The sequence below is a fragment of the Sorghum bicolor genome, chromosome 9 (genome assembly GCF_000003195.3).
Source record: "Sorghum bicolor cultivar BTx623 chromosome 9, Sorghum_bicolor_NCBIv3, whole genome shotgun sequence".
In the NCBI taxonomy this organism is placed as follows: Eukaryota; Viridiplantae; Streptophyta; class Magnoliopsida; order Poales; family Poaceae; genus Sorghum; species Sorghum bicolor.
The window spans coordinates 50433545-50452742 of record NC_012878.2 but is presented as its reverse complement, the minus strand read 5'-3'; the positions used below and the strand labels follow the sequence as shown (position 1 = coordinate 50452742).

Here is a 19198-nt window from a genome sequence, read left to right as displayed (position 1 = left end):
GGAGGAGCGAGGTTGCCGCGATGGGATCACAGGGGAGAGCGATGGATTCGGCCTGGCCTCTCGTGATGGTGGCACAACCTCTAGCGACCAAACAACAGACGGAGGATCGTGGGCAGAGCTGGTCGCCATAGCATGAGCGCATGAGGATCGTGGATGGTCGCCATAGCATGAGCGCATGAGGATAGCAGGATGGGTTGAGAGATGAGTAGAGGGGTAAAAGGAGTTGATAGATTAATTTTTCTATGATTGAATAGATGAAAACTCAATCGACTATAGTTTTTTCATATGTATAGATGTGGTGGTCTTATTAGCCGACTTTCACGAGCTTGTGCAGGGTGCCTGGCCTTCTGAGAGGAGTCGGCTAAGCCCACTAGAAGTGGCTTGCCATCTTCTCTGCGTGTTTTGTTTATTATTTTGTTGCTTCGTTTGACCTCTACCATATCCATGATGTTTATAACTTGTTCATGGTGTCCAAAGTCACCATGTGACATTTTCAAGTGTCAACAATCGGCTAATTGTGCTGTGATCATGCTTCATGGATATGAGCAGAGCTGCATTTGCCTAGAGACTACAGCCGCTGCCGAGTGCCGACGACTGCACTGTCCGATTGTCGCCATTCAGCAATGAACTCGAAAGCGCAAAACTCCAATACAAAAAGGACCTGAACGAGTAGCTAGCACACCAGAGAGCATGGCGGTATCCATGAACATTTCATACGTACTGACGTATAGTACGTACACAATGCCAAAAAGTCGCGGTGAATTCCCACCGGCCGTTCTCTTTACAAATCCACACACACACACCTGCAGGGCGTGGCTCGCGAGATGTGTGTGCAGCTGCGCCTGGTGGCCATTGTCGTCCCGGACAGCACCCCTTCCATCAGCCAGATCGTCACCCTCCTCACACCTCCATTATCGGCTGCTTCATATTTCGATGCCTCCCGTTGTAAATTTGGTCACGTACTCCGTTTTTCCTTTTGCCTTTCTCGTCCGGTCCATCTATGTTCTCTTCGTAACCCCCGTCCAGGCGTCCAGCAGGCTGCAGCGCACCACAAGCTGCGCATCCTATATAGAGGAGTACTAGACTACTACTAGTTGCTAGTAGGCTGGAGTAGGAAGCAGCTAGCATTGCGCACGTCATGAAGAACAACTCGAGCTTTCAGAGCACGGGCAGCGCCGGCGGCGGCGGCGGCTCCGGCACGGGCGAGAGATCCGGCTCTGGGTCCTTGAGCCTCCGGTACCTGTCCAAGATCATCCTCCCGCCGCTCGGCGGGCCGCCCGGCCAAAGCCAGTCCCATGGCGGGTCCGACAAGTGGGTCATCTCGCCGCTCGACTCTAGATACAGGTGATGCAATGACGTTGTTTAGTTTCCGAAATTTTTTGAATTTTGCTACTTTTGTTTTTATTTGATAATTATTATTTAATTATAGACTAATTAGACTTAAAAAATTTGTCTCATAAATTATAGATAAATCGTGCAATTAGTTATCTTTTTTATATATATTTAATGCTCCATGTATGTGTCACAAGATTTGATGTTACGAGAAATCTTGAAAAATTTTGAAATGCATCGTACCTAAGTAGTCAGTTCGGGTCACCGTTTACTCGGCCCGTTAGCTTTACCCAATCCATTAGCTGACATGGCAGCGCTGAATGAGCGTTTATGTACTTGACAGCTGGAGCCACAAGGCTCATTTTTTTAAAAAAAAAATAGTAATCCTCATATAAAGTACTCTTTTCATATTACCTCAGATAAAGATGTTTTTATATAAAAATTGTAATCCTCATGAGATCTACAATTGTTTTTAGTTTTAATAAGATTTCTATTTGAGATTGTCAAAATTAATATAAAATTTCAGCAACATATTAATTGCATATCAAGCTTGTCGTCTTAGATAAATCATATCTTCTTTGTATGGTGTCGCATAAGAATACTTTGTATTTGAAAATTGTAGTTTTTGATGAGATGTACTCCCTCTGTCCTTGAAAGCTTCAATTCCTAGAATCCGTGCCAGTCAAACTTATTTAACTTTGACCAACTTTATAAAAAAGAGCATCAATATGTATAACATAAAATGAGTATCTTATGAAAATAGATTCAATGATAAATCTAATGGTATTAATTTGGTACTATAAATCTTAACTTTTTTTCTAAAAATTTGGTTAAAGTTTTAAAAGTTTGACTTAAGACAACTCTAGAAGTTACAGCTTTCAGGGACGGAGGTAATACAAATCTATGGTTTTAATTTTTATCTTTTGAGGTCGTGAAAATGGTAGAAAAAACTAATAAAAATTTTTAGCAGAATATTAATCTTGTACTAGAGCAAGCTTTCAGGGACGGAGGGAATACAAATCTATGTTTTTAATTTTTATCTTTTGAGGTCGTGAAAATGGTAGAAAAAACTAATAAAATTTTTTAGCAGAATATTAATCTTGTACTACTAGAGCAAGTCTTAGAAAACTCATATCTCTTGTGTATGGTGATGCATAAATATACTTTATATATGAAAATTGTAGTGCTCAAGATATACAAATTCATAGTTTTGAATTTTGTCTTTCTTGGACATTAAAATGGTCAAATTCATAGTTATGATTTCGCTACTGTAGCACTGTCGTTTTTATTTGACAAATATTGTCCAATCATGAACTAACTAGGATCAAAAGATTCGTCTCGTGATTTACAGACAAACTGTGTAATTAGTTTTTGTTTTCGTCTATATTTAATGCTTCATGCATGTGCCACAAGATTCGATGTGACGGAGAATCTTGAAAACTTTTTGGATTTCGGGGTGAAGTAAACAAGGCCTTCATTTGAGGAGGTCATATGAAAAAAATACGATTTTTTAAAATTGAGACTTGCCACTGGCATGTCGGTCCTAGCGTCAGGTCCATGTAAGTGCTGACTTAGCATGCCACGTCGGCTAACGGATCAAGTAAAGCCTATTTGGATCTGGATGAGATCCGAACTAATTTTAGGGACCAAAATGAATTTTAAGACTTTAGGGATATGTGGTGCATTATTTACAATCATACATGTCCTGGATGCTCGATCGTGTGCATCAGGTGGTGGGATACGTTGATGGTGGTCCTGGTGGCGTACTCGGCGTGGGTGTACCTGTTCGAGGTCGCCTTCATGAACGCATCCCCCAAGGGCGGGCTGGAGGTGGCGGATATCGTCGTCGACCTCTTCTTCGCCGTCGACATCGTGCTCACCTTCTTCGTCGCCTACATCGACCCCAGGACCCAGCTCCTCATCCGCGACAGGAAGAAGATAACTTTCAGGTACTTAATCCATTCCAAATTATAAGTCGTTTGATTTTTCTAATATCAAGTTTGACTACTCGTCTTATTCAAAGTTTTGTACAAAATATCACTTTTTTTTGTTGTGTATTGGTTTAATAATAAAAGTTCTTTAAGAATGACTTAAATTTGACTATATTTACACAAATTTTTTGAATAAGACGAGTGGTTAAACTTGAAGTAAAAAAAGTCAAACGACAATTTGGGATGGAGGGAGTACGTGAACTGCCCTGCACACACCATGCCTTTTGCCTTGCTCCATCTCTCTGCGTTGCATCAACTTGCAATTGCAACGACATAGATAGGTAATAGGTACAGTAGCGTTTTGGCCTGACTGCATGCATGATGCATGACAGTGGTAAAGAAAAAGTTTCCGAACCATCTGTGATGAGCCGCATCTGTCCGTCAGAAAATGGCAAGGGTAGTTATAGACTTCTAGGTGCCGCTGGAGAGTGGAGATTATTGGTTCGGCTGCAAAATTCCCATTCTGATCATGTGGATGCGCCGTGTACAATGGTTTTTTCTCAAATACATAAAAGATTTACATATCATTGTATTAAGATAGAAAGCATACAACGCCTTGCTGCAACAAACACATTCGAAGCAAACACTTTAAGGGTGACCTTACATTGTTTTTTTTTTGAAACCATGCGTTGCACGTACTTCATTAAAAAGAGGAATAGTTGGAGTACACAACAGAGAGGGCCTTGGCGAGGAGCCAAAGCTAGAAAGTAGATAACTTGGCCATGAAGGTTAGCTATACATCAGCCCGCGGCAGCGGCAGTGGTGAGCATAGCAAGGCCGCGGAAACCTGCTGCAATGCAATCCTATAGTTCGTCAAGCATGGCGGAGCAGACGTGGGCCGTCGTGCGGGACGAGTCATTGAACGTCCTGGCATTGCCCTCCTTCCAGATAGTCCAGAAGGCTAACATCAACACCGAGTCGAAGGCGCGACGGAAGCACTGGGAATCTGCTGCCGAGATCTGAGCCACTAGTCCTAAAGTGTGGAGTCGTGTGCCGAGACAAGGCACTGAGCCTGACCCTCGCAAGGAGTCTTGACCAGACATCGCATGAGAACACGCAGGCGATGAGTAGGCCGATGATCGATGGACTCATCATGTTGGTTGCAGAGTGCGCAGGTGGCCTCTGCCTACAAACCGTGGCGTCGCCAACGTTCTGCTGTCCAGAGCCTTCCATGAAGAGCTAGCCAAAAGAAGAATTTTATTCCATGAAGAATTTTAATAAGTTGATGGCTCCTGCGTGCACCGTGCGACTCAAACGTGAGCGGTGGCTGCTCTATGCGTGGCCAGACACATCATCGCGTGCTCTTTCGTCTCGAATAAATTGTCCCATCATTAATAATAAGTTACAGGTGATGCTGATATCAATTTTAAAATACACTATAATACGAACGTTCACAATATACACACACTCACGTGTATGAATGATATCATGTTTGTACCCATTATTATGACACCATTAAGATAAATGATATTGCTCTGGTTGAAGTTTTTAAAGATGGCAGCAGATGACATAGGTCAACAAAACATAACGGGAAATTGTTACAACAGAGACAAATATTCTAGAGTTTGCATGGGACCTTGATTGTTGCCTCACAACCATATATGTTTTTTTAGAGAATGGAAGAGACTTCTTGCTTCTACGTCTCGGCACACAATATTTATATTATTACATAGTTTCAGTGATATTGCTGAAAATAGGTCAGAAACAAGAAATACAAAAGTTATGCATGACAGTCTATTAGTTATTTTTTTTCATCCACGGGAAGCAAATATTCCCAAATAGTTCCAACGCAATGGTCTCTGATTTTCTGCTTGATGTCCGGAAAGACTCATTTGTTTCATCATCATGCTACAACCAATATATTCTCCTAAAAGTAGCCTGCATAAAATATTCTATTTGTAATTTTCAATGATTAGATTAAGGATGAAAACGGAACGAAAATATCTCGAACCGAACCGAACCACTTTCTATATTAGATCCGATCAAATTCGTATTTTCTTATCCAACTTTACCGTTTTCGCTTTCGTATTTTAGGTGTTTCGTATTTTCGACCGTTTTCTACTTTTCTACTTTTAATTTAAAATGTTTCGAGTTCAAATTTTGGTTTAAACCAAATTTAGTCAACTGCAAGGTCACATAGCCTAATTACAGACTACTCACCATGTATCTGCATTCTTTCTACAAGTGGCTAGCTGTGTTCCTGCTAGCTATTAATTGCTTGTTCTTATTTATATGTGGGCTATTGTATTAAATACCTAAGATCAAGGATCATGCACTTTTTAATTATTATATGCACTTAAACTTGTTCGTGTATATACTTAGTTATGCACTTGGTACTACATATCGGTATTTCGTATTGAGTTTTCGTATATCGACCATGTTCGACATAAATCCGCTCGAATTGGTTCGTTTTCGAAATTCTTAATATTTCGTAAGTTCGCGTTCGTTTTCGTGTCCGACTTTACCATTTTTGTTTTCGTTTTTGTATTTCAAATGTAAAAATAGAAAACAATTTAGGAATTTTTCGACCGTTTCCGACTATTTTCATCCGGAGATTAGATCATTATGACATCTCCAAATTGCGCAACGTAAAGTGGCTACGCCCAACCAGAATATATATGTTTCTTCTCTTTTAAATCAAAATTTAATAGCCAACTCCCTAACCTGTGGGGTACAAAGTTAGGAGGGGTTTTAGGCCTTGTTTAGTTCCAAAAAATTTTGAGAAATCGACATTGTAGCACTTTCGTTTGTATTTGACAAATATTATCCAATTATGTACTAACTAGGCTCAAAAGATTCGTCTCGTCCATTCCAACCAAAATGTGCAATTAGTTTTTATTTTCGTTTATATTTAATACTCCATACATGCGTCTATAGATTCGATGTGATGGAGAATTTGAAAAATTTTGCAAAATTTTTTAGGAACTAAACAAGGCCTTAACCCGTTGCTATATAGACAATCCTCCAGATTGTGTCATGGCGTGATGACAATCAAAGAAAAGATATTTAATGGTTTGGTTACAATTATAGAAACGACACTTTTGACTGCCTTTCCCATTCCTCTTAATTAGATTTCCCTTTGTAAAATTACCCCCCACTGGAGATACTAAAGGAAAATCAATCAATTTATGAGAGAAAGGAGCATTCTAATTCATATGTGAAGATACATAGAATGGATCATAAATGACCATTGTTACATAAGCTCCAAATAATAAGATCTCCAAAATACAAAGAATAACAGAAGGCTTGTGATTAGTGCAGGTTTATTGATACACGTTTTTTTTGGGGAGAGCATTGGTGGGGGATAAACTACATGAATGGAAGTTTATGTATTTTGGAGAAACTACAAGAACGTAATATGGACCTGTGATTAGTGCAGGTTTATTGGTACACGTTTTTTTCCCGTGGAATTTCGTGTACACAGTGCCAGCTAATACAAAGAATAACAGTGTTTGCTACCTTCTTATTATAAACGAAAGCAGAGAAACCGGATCTTTAAAAAAAAAACAAAGAATGCAGTACCGGTGATTAGTCCACGCAAGCCAGCAGCTACACCCAGGCGATCGTTTTCGTGCGCCTAAGCCCGGGGGCTGATGCTTGGGACAGCAGCTCACCAGAGCTGCAAGCTAGAAACCAAATAAGATACAAGCAGCTACCAGTCATACATGATACATGCTACAGGCCCCTCAAACTGGACCTCGATTATTGAATATGAGTCTTTTAGATTATAGTGTCACTGGATGAAATCTTTTTTTGCTGTGCACATCATTTGATCTACTTTTCTATTTAACGGTGTCAAACTACATTGAAAAAGATCTCAAATGCCCTCAGCTCGCTGAAAGGGACGAAGAACAACAGGCGCCGCTCCGCCTTTGTCTTGTCTGTGCCGGTGAGGATGATTTGCTATGATGAGGAGGCTGCGGGGTCCGGCGCTCCGGCCCCACCAATACCCCGTGGACCAGCTCCCCTCGGCCATGGAGATCACACTGAAAGCTCAAGCAGGCGGCAGATCGAAAACCCATGGTGAGGACTGAGGGCGTTGGAGAGAGGGAGAGTCAGGGGAGTGTAGCGCTTTCTCTCATTCTTGGTTGTAGACGAGGACACAGGAGATGGAGAGGAACCGCGGTGACGAGCACGAGGATTGAGTGCGGCAAACATCGCCATGGGATGATGGGAAGCAGGAAGAAGGTGGGCATTTTGGACTTCTTTACTAGCCGCATCCATATGTCAGGGCTTTCTAATGGTGAAAACATGATGGAATATAGACGGAATGGTGTGGATGATAAAAAAGTTCTGGCCAGTGGCATGTGTGTCCGCTCGAATATTTTAGTGGCTCGTAGACAACTACTACCTCTATTTTAAATTATAATACATTCTAAGAATTTTGGAGAGTTAAAGGATCTCAAGTTTGACCAATTCTATATAATAAGATAATAATATTTATGATACGAACTAAGTACCATTATATTCTTTATTAATTATATTTTATATTATATCTATTTGATGTTATATATTTTTTTGTAGTTTTTTCTATAATCTTGGTCAAACTTAAAATACTGACTCTCCAAGATTCTTAGAATGTCTTATAATTTGGAATTGAGGGAGTACATTCTTTTATAGTGGCATATAGGTAAAATACTCATTGAATGTTGATTTGATTGATATTTTCTTCTATACGAAGAAAGAAAAAGGGAAGCAGAACAATTGCTTCATCAAGCAATTTGACGCTCCGAGCTTTGCTGTTGTGCGCTGCGCCTGTAGGTACCTGTCGACGTTCTTCATCATGGACGTGGCATCGACGGTCCCGTTCCAGGCCCTTGCCTACTTCATCACCGGCGAGGTCAGGGAGAATGGCGCGTACAGTGTACTGGGTCTCCTACGCCTATGGCGTCTCCGTAGGGTTAATCAGTTCTTCACCAGGCTCGAGAAGGACATCCGCTTCAGCTACTTCTGGATCCGCTGCGCGCGCCTCGTCGCGGTTGGTAGCATTTGTGACCGCGCAATTCCAAATTCCGACGACTGAATTCTGAACCATTTGGCGCCGCGCCGCGCGTGCACGCTCAGGTGACCCTGTTCGTGGTCCACTCCGCCGGTTGCCTGTACTACCTGATCGCCGACCGGTACCCGCACCCAGAGAAGACGTGGATCGGCGATGTGATCCCCAACTTCCGGCAGGTCAGCGTGTGGATCCGCTACATCACCTCCGTCTACTGGTCCATCACCACCATGACCACCGTCGGCTACGGCGACCTGCACGCCAGGAACACCGTCGAGATGATCTTCAACATCTTCTACATGCTCTTCAACCTCGGTCTCACCGCCTACCTCATCGGCAACATGACCAACCTCGTCGTCGAGGGCACCCACCGCACCATGGAGTTTGTAAGCACTGCTCTGCTCGGTGCTCGCTATTGGCCTTAGCCTGTAGCAATCTCATGCTATATGTATGCAAAATGAATGACACGAGTCGACTTGCATTTGGATGCAGAGGAACAGCATCAGGGCCGCGACGAGCTTCGTGGGCCGGAACCACCTGCCGCCGCGGCTGAAGCAGCAGATCCTGGCCTACATGTGCCTCAAGTTCAGGGCGGAGAGCCTGAACCAGCAGCAGCTCATGGACCAGCTACCCAAGTCCATCTGCAAGAGCATCTGCGATCACCTCTTCGTGCCGGTCGTCAAGGACGTCTACCTCTTCAATGGGGTCTCGAGAGAAATGCTCCTGTCCCTGGTCACCAAGATGAAACCGGAGTACATTCCGCCCAGGGAGGATGTGATCGTGCAGAACGAGGCTCCGGACGACGTGTACGTCGTCGTCTCCGGCGAGGTAGAGGTCATACTGTTCAATGGCATCAACGAGCGGGTGGAGGCGACGCTGGGGACGCGAGACATCTTCGGCGAGGTGAGCGCTCTGAGCGACCGGGCGCAGGCCTTCACGTTCCGGACGAGGACGCTGAGCCAGCTGCTGCGGCTGAAGCAGGCGACGCTTAAGGAAGCCATGCAGAGCAGGCCCGAGGACAATGTCGTCGTCATCAAGAACTTCCTCAAGGTTAGCAGCCGTCTCGCACAGCTGTCTGCATAAGTCTGAACAAAATTGCACCGTGGTGCTCTGTGCTTATGGTGATCACTGAAACGGTGGCTCTGGCTTGTCTCCGTCCGTATATTTTGCAGCATCAGGTGGAGATGCATGGCATGGAAGTCGAGGACTTGCTGGGAGACAACACTGGCGAGCACGACAACGACGCGAATGTGCTGACGGCTGCCATGATGGGAAACAGCGGCTTACTCGAGGACCTCCTCAGGGCAGGGAAGGACGCTGACGTCGGTGACGCCACGGGCAGAACAGCACTGGTAAGCGAACATACACACGATTCCAGAGCATTCTCTGCATCCTTGCACAACACAGCCATTTGATCCGGACGCTGTTCTGTTCTTGGCGACGCCACTCGCAGCACATCGCGGCGGCCAAGGTGTACGAGGACTGCGTGCTGGTGCTGCTCAAGCACGCGTGCAACGTGAACATCGAGGACGCGCAGGGCAACACGGCGATGTGGAACGCCATTGCGGCAGGGCACCACAGGATCTTCAACATCCTGTACCAGTTCTCGCGCGCGTCCAACCCGCACGCCGGCGGAGACGTCTTGTGCCTCGCCGCGCGCCGCGGTGACCTCGGCATGCTCCGGGAGCTCCTCAAGCTCGGCCTGGACGTGGACTCGGAGGACCACGACGGCGCCACCGCGCTGCGCGTCGCGATGGCCGAGGGACACGCCGATGTGGCGAGGTTCCTGATCATGAATGGGGCCAGCGTGGACAAGGCGAGCCTCGACGACGATGGCTCCGGCTCTGGCACGGCGCGGCGAACAATGTCGTCGACCGAGCTGCGCGAGCTGTTGCAGAAGCGGGAGCTCGGCCACTCGATAACCATCGTTGACTCGCCAGCGGTGATCCCGGACAGATTACAGAGCACAGGCTCGAACCAGCAACGCTGGCCTCGGGTGAGCATATATAATGGCCACCCTTTCCTCAGAAACCGCAGCTATGAAGCTGGCAAGCTGATCAATCTGCCTGGCACCATGGAAGAATTCATAGCCACCGTCGGTAGGCGCAGCACAATTCATTCAGTTAATTGCAGTTGCAGTGGCAAATTAATTTGAAGTACTGAAGTATGCTATCGCGCTTTTCTTTTTCTTCAGGTGAGAAATTGAAAGTTGATGCGGAGAAGGTGCTGATCGTGAATGACGAAGGAGCTGAGATCGACTCCATCGACGTGATTCGAGACAACGACAAGCTGTTCGTGGTCACCGGAGAAGATATGAGGCAGCTGGCATCAATGGACTCCATGTCTTCATCACTGTGTTTGTAGATCCAGGTTTTCCCGTAGCAAGTCACACGGTAGATGTGCACCCAACAAACAATATTTATAGAATCTGTCTACTGCAAACTCGGGTGTTTCAAAGGCTCCGGTCATCCAGGTGACGGAAACAATTAAAACACCTTCGGGTGACACAAGACAATAAAATACACGAAATTTAATAATACAATATTTATATGAAAGGGATCCGATAAAAAGAAAGGATACAGGAAAATAACTTAATAAAAATAAAAAAATAGCAAAATTAATCCTAACAAAAAAAATTGAAAGAAAATGTCAGATTATTTTTATGGAAGGCAAATTGGGAGAAATTCAAATTGAAAACATATAATACAAACAAATTACATAGAGCACATGAAGAAACCATATTTACACCACTAATATAAGAAATTTACATTGACAAAATCAATGTAAAAATTACAATAAGAGACTGTAAGAATCTAGGAGTCACACGATGCAAAGAATTGAACTTAGTGGACTTGGGAATCGAAGAGAATAGGAAGAAATTCAAATTGAAAAAGAAATAAAAACATAAAAATTCCAGAATGCAGAAAAATAAAAATGAACAAATGTCAGATTATTTTTATGGAAGGCAAATTGGGAGAAATTCAAATTGAAAACATATAATACAAACAAATTACATAGAGCACATGATGAAACCATATTTACACCAGTAATATAAGAAATTTACATTGACAAAATCAATGTAAAAATTACAATAAGAGACTGTAAGAATCTAGGGGTGACACGATGCAAAGAATTGAACTTAGAGGACTTGGGAATCGAAGAGAAAAATCAGAGAGGAATGGAAAGACTTGCAGTTAATGGGCTTCACAATGGAAAAGATGAATCAAATAGGAATGGAAAGAATAGACGAGCCAAGAAACAAGCAATATAGGCCTTTACTGATTCAAGGCCCAAAAGAACAAATACAAATGCCCAACCATCCAATAATATGTTAAAGACCCAAACAACGGGTCCAAAAAAAGGCCCAACTAAGAGCCCAACTTCGATACAACATAAGGGCAACATTGGAAAGAAAAAACCAACATACACCAACTTAACCTACAGCCCCCAACCTGGCGGCTGCCGACACAACCTAAAAAACGAAGATCCAAACAACAAACAAGACAGAAAAGAAGATGGAAGAAGAAGACGACGATCTACGAGCAGAAGGGCAAAAAGGAAGCCAAGTAAGTTGAATTGCTAACCTTAGGATAAACTTTTTTAGACACCAACAGCAATCAGCAAGCCTTTCACTCAATCATTAACATCTCCTGATGCACAAAATATTCTCATGCTGCACACAAAGATTAAAAAACTGCATTAGGATCCACAAATTGGAATACAGTACCAAAAAATTAAAGAATATTACAAAATAATGATATTAGGGCAAAAAGACATCTATGATCAGGATAGATTAACTTAGATCTAACAACAATTGTAATCTCATTGACAGGAAATGATAGCAAAGACAAGGTACACAGCCACTGAGAAGGGCAAAGAACAAATGACAACAACCGGTAATGACATGATGATCTGCTCAGAAAACTTCTAGCAGGGAAGTTACATAGGACTGATGATGGAACAGATAAGGAATTCACAAGAAGAAAACATGATGCCATCGAGCTACCAGGTAAAACTAATTACATGGCAAATATAAATATATTACACCTATACCAAAAATGTAAAATTAACAATAACATAATGTAATTTTAACAAAAACTAATTGTTCAAACGACTGCAGAATCAAATGCAAGAACCACTTGGAGCATATACATCTCTACTATTTGGGCACATGAACACAGAGGTACACATGATAAAGAATTATGTTTACACTTATGATTCATATAGGTTATAGAATTTAACCACCTTTGCATAAAATAGAAATCCATTTAAACTTACAACTACACAATAATCATCCACAGGTACATGGACTCAACTTCAAAAGCTCAAATGACTACATCAACTAGGATTATGATGGACAAGAACAAGATGAAGAGGTAAGTCAATCATAAAGAAATCATCAAAGTAGCTAAATAAGAAAACCAAAAAGATACTTATCTTCTTCATACATGAATTACAGCTTGCAGGTCTCGATAATGAAACTTTGACTGGAGAAAACTACAATTGGAGATCAGATATATTTAGTAAACTAAACATTGAAGAGGTATGTACAAGATGTTAGCACAAGCATAAAAATACATTTATTATCATAGTACTAATGAAAATCAAATCCTCCTCGATGCAGTAAAACATTAATAACACTACAACAGACAGTACTATCACAAGAACAGAAACACTGAATCAATCAATGGAAGCAACTTCACATAGCAAGGACCACTTAGACACAGGAACAAGAATAGATACTGATGGCAACACAAAGGACAATGAAAAAGATGAAATGATGACAGAAGAGGATATAGATGCATTCATACAGTCAGAACAACAGGCAGCAAGTGAAGGAAACAATGCAAATACAAATAGCAGATACACCCCACAGATAGGAATGGAGTTTGACAACCGTGATGATGTACACCATTTCTTCCACTTCTATGGATTCCTAGCAGGATTTGAAGTGATTGTCACCCATACAGTCAGAACAACGGACAAGAAGAGAAACAATGAGATAGTCAAGGTTGAAATGAAATGTCACTGCTATGGGAAACCTAGAAAGAAGAAAACCAAAGGAGATGAGGAAGAACAAATAGAAGTGGACAAAACAAAGAAAAACAAGGGCCCAGGGAGGAAAACAAATATACAGATCAAAACAGATTGCCCAGTTGTGATGCTGGTCAAGGAGGAAAATGGAAGATGGAAAATAATAAGATTAGAACTAGATCACAACCATCCACTATACCCTGGGAACAGAGAACAACTTTTCAGTGGACACAAATATATGACTGAAATGGAGAAAGCCATAATCAGAACATTAAATGCCAACAACATAGCGACAAGACAGATGATATCCATACTATCTTATTTGAGGGGAGGCGTCACAGCACTACCATATAAGAAGAAGGATGTAGCAAATTTCAGAACTAAACTAAACAGAGTAATATCTGGTTCAGATATGAAGCAGGCACTAAACTACTTCATAGAAAAGAAAAACAAAGACCCAAGTTTCTTCTACAAGTTTGATGTAGATGAACATCTCAGAGTTAAAAACATATTTTGGAGAGATGCAGAATCACTAAAGTACTATGCTGTCAGCTTCGACACAACTTACATGACAAACAAGTACAACCTTCCATTTGCACCTTTTGTAGGGGTAACAGGACATGGACATACCTGTCTATTTGGTTGTGCATTCATCTGTGATGAAACCATTGATACTTTCAAATGGGTCTTTGAATCATTCAGTGAAGCAATGGGTGGAAAGCATCCAACAACCATAATAACAGATCAAGATGCAGCGATGAAAGCAGCTATAGAGCAGACATTTTCTAATACAAAGCATAGGAATTGTTTATTCCATATAAAAACAAAATGTTACAATAAGAATCTGAAATGCTTTGCAAGCAATGAAGGCTTACCTGAAGAGTTTGAAGATGTTGTGGGGAATTCCTTAACAATAGAAGAGTTTGAAACCCTATGGACACAGATGATTGCAGATTACAAACTAGAAAACAATAAGTACTTCAACAAGATGTGAGAAATGAGAGAAAGATTCATACCAGTCTACTTCAAGAATGATTTCTACCCGTTTCTACAGAGCACAGCAAGAAGTGAGAGCACTAATGCAAGGATCAAAAGAAATGTAGGGCCTACATACAACATCACAAGTTTTTTAATAGAATATCAGAGAATAGTAGATGCATTAATGTAGCAGAAGACATAGAAGACAATGCAAACAAACAAAAAACACCAAAATCGATGGAATTTGGCTATAGCATTGAATTGTAGGCAATGGATATGTATAATAGAAATATTCTCAGCAAGTTTATGAAAGAACTAAGAGCTACGACAAGACTTAGTTACAAAGAACTAGAACAGCAAGGACAATATGAGGTATGGGAGAAGCATAATCAAATACATAAGAGACACAGATTTCGAAAGTACATAGTAATCACTGACCTGACAAATGGCAGAGAAGACTATAGCTGCATATGTGGCAAATTCAACAAGGATGGCATCCTGTGTTCACATATCCTGAAGATATTAGTAGAAATAGAAGCAAGCAAGATTCCAGACAAATATATAATAGAAAGGTGGAGGAAAAAAGAAAGGAAAATACAGCTAAAAAAGGTGGCATCAAACACAGGAACAGATGACATACTCAGATTCAACATCCTGTCAAGAAAAGCAGCAGAATTAACTTCAAAAGGAGCTACAAAAGAGGAAGCAATGGAATATCTACTTGAGGAGTTCTCAAGAATTGGCAAAAATCTTGACATCATGCTAGCAACAAGAAATAAAGAAATACCTCAAGAAACATCAACAGCTGATGCTTTAGGACCAACAAGAGAAAGTACAATTGAAGCACAAATAAACATCAGAGAACAATCAGAGGATACATCAACAGTGCAGGACCCAGTTTCCATAAAGAAAAAAGGGAGACCAGAGAAGCCAAAAAGATGGAAAGCAAGGGTGGAACAAGAAAGGGAGAAAGCAAAAAAACAACAGCAGAAGAAGACTAAAAAAGCAGAGACATCAAGTAAGGAAGTTTTAGAAAATTTCGAAATAGATGTTACAAAAAAATAAATATACTAATATGCTAATAAATTTAAACACTGCAGATCCTAATGGCAAGAGCAAGAAGAAGATGAAAAGAAACACTTCAGAAGCTGAAGAAGATGGAGCATAACATAAGTTACAAAAGGAGAAGACAAAGCGAAGCAAGAGCATCTATCATGAATTAGATCCAGACTATTTATAGAAAATGTAACAGCAAACATTACTGTTTGGAATGTTCATCACACAAAGCATTACTGATTAAAGGTCTACACTATTTATGTAATAGAATGTTCCATGGCTCATATTACAATGAAGCAAGGCATTTTGACATGTATTTAACATCCAGCTAACATCTTAGCACCATCTTCAGCAGAAAGAGACAGCAATATCTACACAGCTTCTTCGCCTTGACAAAGTAGATATAATGAACAACAAATTAGGAAATAATATAAGAATACAGAACTATAAACATGAAAAAATTAAAGAAAATATACCACAAACTTGTAACCGATAACTAAATCCTTTCGTCCAGAATTCTTTGGTGAAAAAAGAAGCTCATTTGCAATCTTGATCCTCAAGTTTGGAATGTCAGACTCGTTGAATAAGGTAAAAAGAGAAGAACGAGGTGATTTCCAATACTCAAGAAACATCATAACATACACTCCTGAATCCGATCTGCAAAAAAAATATTAGAAATGTACATATTACAACAAATACTAGATAAATGAGCAATAACAATAAAAACTTACATGTTCTGAGCAGGCTGCCTAGGAACAAATGGATAAAGAAGTTTATACATTTCAAAACCCATATCAAGCATGACGAGTTTCTCCCACCAAAATTTGAAATTTGGAATCTAAAATCAAAAGAAAATTAAGAAAAGAAAAATAAAAAAGTAATGAATTAAAAAAAAGGTAATGAAACAACTAAAAATTAAATTCATACCAGTCTGTCACGAACTTCAACCTGGAATTCAGATTGTAACACATAGTAGGAATCCAGAAAAACAAAGGACTGATCCTTTATATCAACAACAAATACAAACCAATGTTCCTCGTAGAAACAGGGGAAAAACAACTGAAAAAATTAGATATAAACACAAATTACTAATAAACAAAATACTAGAACCACAAAAGATTTAAACTAAATAACATATAAATGTACATACCAAATCAGAACGATGAAGAGGCCTGGTCTTAGAGGAACGAGTAAAATCTCTTCTCAAGATGTCTTCATTTGCACTATCTACATCTTTGAGAAGTTGATCCTACAAACAAAAAAGGAAAAAGTAAACTAAAAAATTCAGAAAGTAAAAAAAATAGAAATCTTGCGAAATTGATACTAACACCAATATTTGAAAAGAAGAAGTGACATTTTGAAACATCAGGGTGACCACATGGCTGAGAGTACAAATGGTAGCACCAAGCAGCCATAACGAAATTGTTCACTACACCACCAGGCTTTAAAGATTCACCAAGAGACCAAAAAGTGCAATGAACTCCTCCAGACATAATTGCATCTTCACTGCATTGATGATAAATAAAAATAATATAAGAACAATCATAAAACATAACAGATTGAATGAATATAAACAAAAAATATGAACTGCAAAAAAAAGAAAATAAAAAAATGGAATACATACCCACTATCTCGAGACATAGCCAAATTACAAATAGCCTTGTAATTCATAATCTTAGATTTGTTAACTTTGAATGTAACCCTTACAATATCAAATTCATCACTCATAATACCACTGGGAAATACAGCCCTCCTAGGTCCATGAATAGGAACCTTTCCACCAGTTGAAGAATCAGATAGCTTGAAGTCAGATTTACTAGAAGATCCTCCAAATGAGTTCGGAGAAGGACATGGATATCCACGAGTCTTGGATAAAGATTTAAAAGCAGACATAGAACTGTGCAATTTAGAATTATAAAGAGCATCTGATTTCTTGCCCATTGACTTTAGCTTCTGAGAAAGACTTAGAGAACCAACAACAGTAACCTCAGCTAAAAGGAAAAAATACAAAAACAAAACACTCAACTAATAATAATAATAATAACTACAAAATATAGAAACTAATATTAAAGCAATAGATAAATACTAACATTTAATGGAACAGAAGCAGAGCAACTGTAACACCCTAAAATTTGCTTGTTTTTAAATAGTTGAATTTGATTTTATAGTCAATTTTGTGAGCATCAAAATATAGGAAAAATAAATAAATTTGGAGAATTAAAAATTTAATATAAGTTTAGAAAATTTTTGATGCATACATGTTGGTGCATTTTTATGGTGATGATTGTTTTAAAAACAAAATGTCAAATTTGTTAAAAAATTCAATTTGAAAAGGTATTTGAAAATTGGTTTGAAAAAGGAAAAAAAAGAAAAAAAAAGAAAAGAAAACCTCTCTCCCCCTATTTCCCCCCACTCGTTTTCGGCCTGCAGGGCCCAACCTCGCGCCCCTTTCTTTCTTCCTGGGCCAAGGCCCAGCCGGCCACCCCTTCCCTTTCTCTCTCTCTCCGACAAGCGGGGCCCGCTTGTCAGCTCCTTCTCCCACCTCTCCAACCGCTCCTCCCTCTCTCTCTCGGTTCTGTGGAACCGCAAGCCGCGCACCCTCCCCGCTCCCCCACGTTCTTCCCCGCGCCTCGCCTTCTTTGGATGCGCCCAAGCCAGTGCCGTTCCCCTCCGCTCCCATTTCGCGCTCTTCCCCACCTCTACTCTCGTCTTGCACGCGCAGCAACCGCATCGGAGGTCGCCGCCGGGACGCCGCGATCCTCGGCTCGCGGGCCGGCCGAGCCAAGCCGTTTTCGCCCGTTTTCTTTGCGCTGGTGAGCTCCTCTTCTTCCCCGCGCTCTTCCCGACCTATTTTCGCGCGATTTGGTGCCTTCTAGCATCCTAGCCGTGAGCTCCGAGGAGCCGGCCATGGTGCCGTCGCGATCCGCCGCGGAGATCGCCTTCCCCGGCCGTGCTTAGGGTCCTGGCGTGTTCGCCTTTCCCTTCTCTCTCTCTCCCGGTGCTCTCGATTTTGAAAACCAAGCACCACAGCGCCTTATCACCAAACTCCGGCGAGCTCCTCGCCGCCAGCAATGGCTGCCGCCGCAACCTTCCCCAACTCCGGCCGCCAGTCCCCTCTCTCTCTCCCCTCCCATCTAATCTCGCCCGTTGATCTTGAATCTGACGGCCAGGAAATGCCCATACCCCTTCGGCCTGGCAAATTTTCTAAAGAGACCCCCTAGTTTTCTAATTTCTAACCCGCAGTCCAAAGCGCATATGAGGGAATACGCTTTCCATTTTTGAAAACGTAAAGTCTGCCGATTTATTTCAAAATACGTTTTCTATATTTACAAAAATGCCACTGAGTATGTTTTGGCCATAAAATATTCGTTTTAGCTCCAATTTGACCCGTTCAAATTGCGTTAGATTCGTTTTCGCGAGTTCAACATGTTAGTAATCTTGGTTCATCAGTTTGAAACTTTTTAATTTTGTGATCCTATTTAATTAATTACTTTTCTAAAGAAAATCTTAGAAAATTCATATCTTCTCCGTTTTAGCTCCGATTCGATCCGTTCAAGTTGCGTTAGTTTCATAATTTCATAAGCTTCACGTTGGTACCATTGTTGTCTAGATTCACCACTGTTAGATTCCCTAGTTAATTACAAGTCCGTAAACTGCTGTTGAAATTCCGTTAAAAACGTAACTTTCGCGTCGTAACTCCGTTTTCCGTGAATTTCTCGTTGACGTGATCGTAGCAGCGTGTAGATGATTTTGGAAAGCTTTTATTTAGATTTATTTACTGCTGGTGTACTGTTCTAATTGTAATCTTGTT

At 41.1% G+C, this 19198-nt stretch overlaps 3 protein-coding genes across 3 annotated transcripts; 2 read left to right on the top strand and 1 right to left on the bottom strand.

The window, feature by feature from the left end:
* On the top strand, positions 1139-10735 carry LOC8058496 (potassium channel AKT2). Its single transcript, XM_002441100.2, has 8 exons — positions 1139-1344; positions 3063-3281; positions 8085-8301; positions 8388-8705; positions 8812-9369; positions 9492-9671; positions 9773-10418; positions 10514-10735. The coding sequence occupies exons 1-8, from the start codon at positions 1139-1141 to the stop codon at positions 10681-10683; spliced, it is 2514 nt and encodes an 837-aa protein (XP_002441145.1). The 3' UTR covers positions 10684-10735.
* On the top strand, positions 13007-14090 carry LOC110430471 (protein FAR1-RELATED SEQUENCE 5-like). Its single transcript, XM_021448171.1, has 2 exons — positions 13007-13985; positions 14056-14090. Exons 1-2 carry the CDS (start codon positions 13007-13009, stop codon positions 14088-14090), a joined length of 1014 nt encoding a protein of 337 aa, XP_021303846.1.
* On the bottom strand, positions 15696-17328 carry LOC8058495. Its single transcript, XM_021448170.1, has 7 exons — positions 17012-17328; positions 16716-16893; positions 16538-16636; positions 16315-16446; positions 16119-16225; positions 15864-16044; positions 15696-15776 (listed from the first exon to the last, which is right to left on the bottom strand). Exons 1-7 carry the CDS (start codon positions 17326-17328, stop codon positions 15759-15761), a joined length of 1032 nt encoding a protein of 343 aa, XP_021303845.1. The 3' UTR covers positions 15696-15758.

Excerpts from the sequence above, each read along its gene's own strand:
- LOC8058496 (XM_002441100.2), top strand. The coding sequence starts at position 1,139 with ATGAAGAACAACTCGAGCTTTCAGAGCACGGGCAGCGCCGGCGGCGGC. Across the intron at positions 8,302-8,387 it reads GCTGCGCGCGCCTCGTCGCG|GTGACCCTGTTCGTGGTCCA; the intron begins GTTGGTAGCATT and ends GTGCACGCTCAG. Across the intron at positions 9,672-9,772 it reads CCACGGGCAGAACAGCACTG|CACATCGCGGCGGCCAAGGT; the intron begins GTAAGCGAACAT and ends CGCCACTCGCAG.
- LOC110430471 (XM_021448171.1), top strand. The coding sequence starts at position 13,007 with ATGGAAGCAACTTCACATAGCAAGGACCACTTAGACACAGGAACAAGA. Across the intron at positions 13,986-14,055 it reads AACAGGACATGGACATACCT|TGAAGCAATGGGTGGAAAGC; the intron begins GTCTATTTGGTT and ends TGAATCATTCAG.
- LOC8058495 (XM_021448170.1), bottom strand. The coding sequence starts at position 17,328 with ATGGGCAAGAAATCAGATGCTCTTTATAATTCTAAATTGCACAGTTCT. Across the intron at positions 16,894-17,011 it reads GCTATGTCTCGAGATAGTGG|TGAAGATGCAATTATGTCTG; the intron begins GTATGTATTCCA and ends TCATCAATGCAG. Across the intron at positions 16,226-16,314 it reads TTGAAGTTCGTGACAGACTG|ATTCCAAATTTCAAATTTTG; the intron begins GTATGAATTTAA and ends TTTTGATTTTAG.